We start from the raw sequence: 7042 nt of genomic DNA, 5'->3' as shown, positions 1-7042 counted from the left end.
TAAATCATACTATAATTTTATATATCCTATTATAACTTTAAGTCAACTCCTTAAATACATGAAATACACATGATAAAAGAGAATATTATAAAACAAAATTATAGTAAGATTATTTAAAAATACCATAAAAAAGACACATCTCTTTTGTTAATCAAAAGCTAGAAGAAAAAAAATATGTGCCTAATAATGAGCAACTAAAATAAACAAAAATATTTAAAAAATATAAAAAAATAAAATGTATAAGTAATGATAAAAGAAATAAAAATTAAATAAATTACAAATATTGTACCCTAAACACAAGAGAGAGAAAGAAAGAGAGAAAAGAGAAGGAATGAGTAAAAAATACATTATGATTTCGTATAAATAGATGACATTGAAAAAAATAAACTAATTAAATTAATTCATGTATTTCGTTATCATATTTATTATTTACTAAAATAATTTGATATTTACTTCAATCAAATCAAATCAAATAATTAATACAATTAACTAAATTAATTGATATAATTAATTCTGAGATTTGAATGTCTAATCAAATTAATTAATTGATATCATTAATTAGTTATAATTGATTTGCTTTACAGAATTAAAAGAAATAAATCGAAAAATACTCTCAGAAGCATGTCACGTCAGCTCTATCATTAAGTGTAGAAACCTGATTTTTATATAATAGAATAGATGACAGAGTGACGTGTGACACATTTTGGTTGTAAAATTAGTGACGAGAGGAGAATTCCTTAATTTTGGAGGGAAATATTTGATTCTAATTGCAATGGGAAAATGACATGTGGCACATTTTGGATGTAAAATTAAAGATATATAAAATAAAGGTTACATTACACAGTTAGTCTTTATACTTTCACTGAAATTGCAAATTGATCTCTATAATTTAAAAGTTTGTAATTAGGTCCCTAAAGAAAATTAAATTTTGTAATTTAGTCCCCGCCGTTTCAAACAACGTTTGATTTAACAGAATATTCCTCAGCATATTCGCTATTTTAAACAAGTGAGTTGCACGTGTTTAATAGTAAGGACTAATTTACAATTTTAGTAAAAGTATAAGGACCAACACTATAATTTAACTATTTAAAAATGACAAAAAAATCCCTAACCCACTTCACCCCCTCCCCAGCCCTCGGACTATCACTTTTCCACTTTCCAAAACAGAGGAAAAAGAGGAAAGAGCGTCATGAATTGAATTAACACGTTGCTCCTCAACACTCTCCTCTTCCTCTTCATCCTCAACTCCATTTCTCTCTTCCTCTACTTCCTCACATACTCTTCCAATTCTTCACGCTCCAATGCCAACCTTCACAATCAAGTTCCTCTTTTAAGATCGCAGCAGTAACAACAATAGCACCATCACTCTTCAAAGCGATGGCCGATTCTCCCTTCTTACCCGCTCCTGTGAAGGCTACTTCGGGAACGGCTTCGGTGGGGACTCATTGGCAGTGAGCACACGGCAAATAACGTTGCTGCGGGGAGCGGCGCCACCGTGGTAGGAGAACTCCTCCCAACCGAAGGCTTCTACGACGTTGTTGAAGTCAGAGGGGTTTTGGATTGGGAATCCCCTGAACACCACGACCTCTTTCCCAAATTAGAGAATCCAGGTACTCTCTATTGCCATTGATAGACTCTGTAAGTGATACCGTCATTGTTGCAAGAGGAGCCACCACCGCTGGAAACCTAACTCCATTGTAAACCTTCTGCTGTGGAACCTGAATTTCCATGAATGCCTCTGATGCCATCATCCTCGATTGATCTCACTGTTAACTATGAAATGGTTACTATTGAAGAGAAAATGATAAACTATATAATATATATTTTATCAAGTAATGAATTTGAATAATAATACAAGAGAGAAGGATTTTGCTTGTGATGAGGTGAAGTCCTTGATTATTGCTAATTTAAATATAATTGGGTTAAGTTGAATTGAGTTTAGACATGATTCATGATTCATGATTGAACGATTCTGGGATTGTTGTTGTTGAAGCCGTATTGTTGTTGTTAAAAAAAAAAGAATAGAAATTCTGAAGAGAGGAGGAGGAAAAGAAGCGGAAAAGAAGAAGAAGAGGACATTATGGTAAATGTGCATTTTTTTTTACAGTAAACATTATTGAGGATCTAATTACAAAATTTAATTTTGTTTAGAGATTCAATTATAAACTTTTAAAGTATAGAGACCAATTTATAATTTTAATAAAAGTATAGGAACTAATTATGTAATTTAACCTAAAATAAAATATAATAGATATAATAGATAAAATAAAATCTATCTTTTTAATTTTAAATTTTATAAGTGAAACACAGGCACCATAAAAGATACTATAAAATATTTAGTATGGAACTTTGTTAAATGACCCCTTGTTTTTGCTGGAAATTATGTTTAAAAACTCAGACCTTTAATTCGTACCTCACATATGTCATGTGATTAATTTGGGAGTTAGTTAAGACTTAAGACTAGATATCTAAATGGTGGTCTTAACTTTTAATTGTGCCCCTTAATTGATGAAAAGTATTTTAAATAAGAAAACTTGATGGAATAAAACCTAAATATCTAAATAACAAAAAGGTGCCCAATAACTAAGTGCCAACTGGCAAACCTAATTGTTTTACCCGAGGGTATCATAATAATAAAATGAAATATAAATGAGAGTATAAATAATTATAAATTATGTAGTTGGATAGAGTTAAAAGTGAGAGAAATAGGAAGAAAGACTTGTAGCCACAGTTATGAGATCTAGCTCGATTGGAAATTCGACCATCTGACCAGATCGAATCACTCTTTGAACTGTCCAAGCATCAGTCCTGCTGAAAACACAGTCGACCTGCCCAGGATTTAGCAAAATCGGTGATCTGGCCGGTTTATATAACTCGGACCGGGTCATGCTTTAATATTTTCAAAAAAAATTGAAAACGACGTCGTTTTCAATTGAGGCACCCAATGCCCTAATCTGATCAGTGATCAAACCTCAAGGCCTCAACGTCTCTCTTCTCTCGAGTCCACTCACCACTGGCCCTCAGTCTCTTTCTCGTCACTCTCTCACATCTCTCACTGCTGGTGTTGTCGCACTCAAGCTCTCTTGTCTCCGGTCTCGCTCACTCACTTACTGTCTCGCACTCTAGCTCGTCGTCTCGCGCTCAAGCTCGTCGTGCCGCTCTGTGTCGTTAGTCGCCGGCGGCAGAAGCAGACAGAACGGGCATCTGGTCCCTCGGCTGGTGGTCGTTGTCGTCGTCTTGCTTCCATCGTCAGTTGGTCCCTGGGCAGGTGAGTTCGAACAGATTGTCCTGTTCTTTCTTCTTTATTTTCGTTGCTGCAAATAATCACTACACCTTGAATATGACTGAGCTCATTTTTTTTTTTTGAAAATCATCACTTATTGCTGATTATCATCACTGGTGGTTGTTTTTGTTGCTGTCTTGCTGAAATAATGACTTAGCTAAATTTTTTGTTGCTGTAAATCATGTTTGGAGCTAAAGTTTTTGTTGCTGAAAATTATCGTAGTTTAATTTGTTGAAAATTATCAATGAGCTGAATTTGTTGCTGTAAGTTGAATTTGTTGCTTAACATATCACCGAGCTAATTTTTTTGTTGCTGAAAAACATCACTGATTTGAATCTGTTGCTGATTATCATCAAGAACCTTGAATTTGTTGCTGTCTTGCTTAAATAATCACTTAGCTAAATTTTTTGTTGCTGTAAATCATATTTGGAGCTAAAGGTTTTGTTGCTGAAAATTATCATAAATGAATTTGTTGTTGAAAATGATCAATGAGCTGAATTTGTTGCTATAATAATAGATTTAATTCTTAGTATTGATTGATTTAATTCTTAGTAATGATGGACCGAGTAACAATGCTACGGAAGATATAGATGCAAATCAAAATGAGAAAAATATTGGTCAAGTTCTAAATTTGTCCTATGAGGATATAGATGCCGACTTTGGGATTACTCCTTGGATTTGATTTTTCGCTTGTGTTATCTTTTGCTCTCTCTTGTTCGTTTAAATTGAGAAAGTATTAGTTATGTCTAAGAACTGATACGTAATTCTTATTAATATGTTTGTGAAGACATGCATTTTAAGTTTTGATTTTATTTTTATAATTTTATATTTTTATTCAATTATGACTAGGTCAATCGGGTTAACCAGTGACTCAATGACCCGGTTGTATGACCGGATCAATTACCAGTTCAGTTTTGATAACTATGTTTGTGGCAAAGAGAGGGTAGCGAGGGAAAGAGGAGAGGGTAGAAGGGCTTTATGCAATAAAATGAGCCATGTTACTTTATAATTTGTTATTTGAATTGACTTGTTGGAGTAGCGAGCAGAGAGTACGCCTGGCTTCAAGCTTCAAACTCCCGCCAATATCCAAGGGTAAAGGTAAGGGCAAGGGCAAGTTTGAAAAGTGTTTGGCAGAGTGGAAGGTTCCAGAAGAGAAGGATGAGCGCCGTGAACATCACCAACGTGACGGTGCTAGATAACCCTGCTTCCTTTCTCACCCCGTTTCAGTTCGAGATCTACGAGTGTTTGACTCCTCTCAAAGATGGTTTGTAACCTCTCTTCCCCAAACCTTTTTAGGATTCCAGCTTCGATAAATGCAGTGTTATGTTGATAGAATATGGAATTGCTTTTTGATTTCATCCATGCCCATGTCTATAGATCTAGCTTGACGCTCGGCCTGTAGGAACCGCAACATGTAGCTTCTTAGCACAACTCAGATGTCAAATATTTCTTTATTTCATAATTGTTTCCTTGTGATTTAACTACAAAAAATGGGTGTTTCAGTATCAGTACCACGAATTTCCTGTCCCTAATTATTTTAGATCAGCAAACTTGTCAATTCATCTCAATTACACTCTGCCACCAAAGTACCTAGGTAGTGTTTGTTTTGAGGTACTGAGACAGAGACTGAGAGACTGAGACTCAGTATCATGTTTGTTGGTTCAGAGACTGGTACTAAAATTTCTGTCTCTGTCTCCAAAATTTCAGTATTTCAGTACCTCCAAAAAGTAGGGACACTGAGGACTAAAATTTTTAGAGATAGAGACTGAAATTTTAATAATATTTTTTAATGTGTATTTTACAATGGTAACTGATTTTGGTGTATACCTAGCATGGTTAATTTTGGAATAGTGCCCTTTTTGTTTCACAATAGATGACTCAAATTGTACATTATCAGGACCTTTTTTTTTTCAAAAGAAATGTTCAAGACATTGACACATGAACATACATACACATAAGGATTTTTGAGAACCAACTTTTAATCTGAATTCTCATGTCAAGTTATGGTAAATAGCTGTAATGAAGCATATTTTTCTACCAGCGTTGCCATCATTTTAATCTTGAATTCTTCTTGCTGCTGATGTCCACTATACATTTGGTTTTAATCAAGCTTGCTGCATATGTTGGTACAGATTTGGAATGGAAGCTCATTTATGTTGTATCTGCTGAGGATGAGACCTATGACCAATTATTAGAGAGTGTCCTTGTTGGTCCGGTCAACATTGGAAACTATCGCTTTGTTTTACAGGCAAGGTTTATAAATACCATTTCAGTTCTGAGTTGCAATCGCTCAATGAATCAAACTTATAAATAATGTTATGGCAGGCAGATCCACCGGACCCATCAAAGATTCGCGAAGAAGATATAATTGGTGTCACTGTGCTGCTTCTAACATGCTCTTATCTGGGTCAGGAATTCATTCGTGTTGGCTATTATGTGAACAATGATTATGATGATGAGCAGCTGAGGGAGGAACCTCCACCAAAGGTCTTAGTTGACAGGGTTTAGAGGAAAATTTTATCTGACAAACCAAGGGTCACAAAGTTCCCCATCAATTTCCACCCTGAGAATAATGAAAACGAAGAGCAACCCGGTCCAGCTGAGAATCCTTCTGAAACTAGAGAAGATCCACTTGCTGCCGGTGATTGTGATCCCTCAGATGAGAGGGATTCTTAACATTTTGTTGTTATACAGGCTTTTTCAGTTCCCAGATCTCCAACTTTACATTGACTGTGTGTGTGTGGATTAAGGTGGCTTTCTATGAATCTCTTGTTAATGTGAATTAGGTTTGAATTTTGTTGGAAGTAGGGGCTGTCCGAAGGATTTGTTTCAAAATACTTGTAACGTGGGGAAACCGGTTTTGTCCATGAAGCTTTCCATGCGAACCCAATTTCATTGATCTTCTCTTTGATAAATCATATTTTGATTCGTAGTATCAAAAAGGTTTCTTTAATTTTAGGTCATTTTTAGCTTTTCATTAGTTTAATCTGTCTTTTTGCTGAATAATAATATACAAATGGGAGAATCAGCCTCTTCTGTTTCTGAGCTTGCTCACTGGTTCAATATCAAAATCATGATTTAGCATTTTTCATAGAGTTGAAAAAGTGCAACGAATTTGTATCAGGATGTTAAGTTGGATAATGACCTGATTCAAGTACCCTGATTTAAATTCATTGCACCATTTCAATTATATTAAAAAACTATGACATAATACAACTAAAGAGGATGTTAAGTTGGATAATGACCTGATTCAAGTACCCTGATTTAAATACATTGCACCATTTCAATTATATTAAAAAACTATGACATAATACAACTAAAGAGGGGCGACACCTTTCGTTCTTTATTGATATATTAAAGGAGAAATTAGGATAATTCTAAAATCATCTTTAGACATTTAATATCTTTTGTTTTATCAAATAAGAAATATTTTAGGTGGCATAATTTTCTGTCTTTATATTAAATCTTTGGATTTTATTATATTTTCATTTTTTTATAATCTTTTTTTTTATTTTGTATTATCTCAGAATTCTTTTATAACGTGTTTTCTAAATATTCATTTTTCTTTAAATTACTTTATATATTCAATTTTAATGTTATTTCTCTTTTTAATAAGTATATAAAATTTGTCACATTTTTTTTTATATAAAGTCTATTTTTTTTCATTTTAAAAAAAAAATATTGGTGTTCGGCCTTATTGTTATATATTTTTTAGTTTTATTTTTATATAGGTTATTTGATGTCTTAAATATTGACCTT

General features: G+C 33.6%; 1 protein-coding gene across 3 annotated transcripts; it reads left to right on the top strand.

The window, feature by feature from the left end:
* The first annotated feature begins 2676 nt into the window (after positions 1 to 2676).
* LOC107609546 (histone chaperone ASF1B-like) lies at positions 2677 to 6225 on the top strand. Of its 3 annotated transcripts, none has more exons than XM_088494171.1 (4): positions 2677 to 3268; positions 4330 to 4547; positions 5416 to 5531; positions 5609 to 6225. In XM_088494171.1, the coding sequence occupies exons 2-4, from the start codon at positions 4442 to 4444 to the stop codon at positions 5789 to 5791; spliced, it is 405 nt and encodes a 134-aa protein (XP_088350297.1). In that variant the 5' UTR covers positions 2677 to 3268; positions 4330 to 4441; the 3' UTR covers positions 5792 to 6225. The 3 variants fall into 3 exon arrangements, with proteins under 3 accessions (XP_088350297.1, XP_088350295.1, XP_088350294.1); XM_088494169.1 differs by having other exon boundaries at positions 2687 to 3268; positions 4323 to 4547; XM_088494168.1 differs by having other exon boundaries at positions 2693 to 3268; positions 4133 to 4547.
* Positions 6226 to 7042: the final 817 nt, after the last annotated feature.

The sequence above is a fragment of the Arachis ipaensis genome, chromosome B7, assembly GCF_059453495.1.
Source record: "Arachis ipaensis isolate K30076 ecotype BB chromosome B7, ASM5945349v1, whole genome shotgun sequence".
In the NCBI taxonomy this organism is placed as follows: Eukaryota; Viridiplantae; Streptophyta; class Magnoliopsida; order Fabales; family Fabaceae; genus Arachis; species Arachis ipaensis.
The sequence above is the reverse complement of the archived record's forward strand: the minus strand, read 5'-3'. Positions and strand labels throughout refer to the sequence as shown.

Coding starts and splice junctions, on each gene's coding strand:
- LOC107609546 (XM_088494171.1), top strand. CDS start 4,442: ATGAGCGCCGTGAACATCACCAACGTGACGGTGCTAGATAACCCTGCT. Junction 4,548..5,415: donor TTTGACTCCTCTCAAAGATG/GTTTGTAACCTC, acceptor ATGTTGGTACAG/ATTTGGAATGGAAGCTCATT. Junction 5,532..5,608: donor ACTATCGCTTTGTTTTACAG/GCAAGGTTTATA, acceptor ATGTTATGGCAG/GCAGATCCACCGGACCCATC.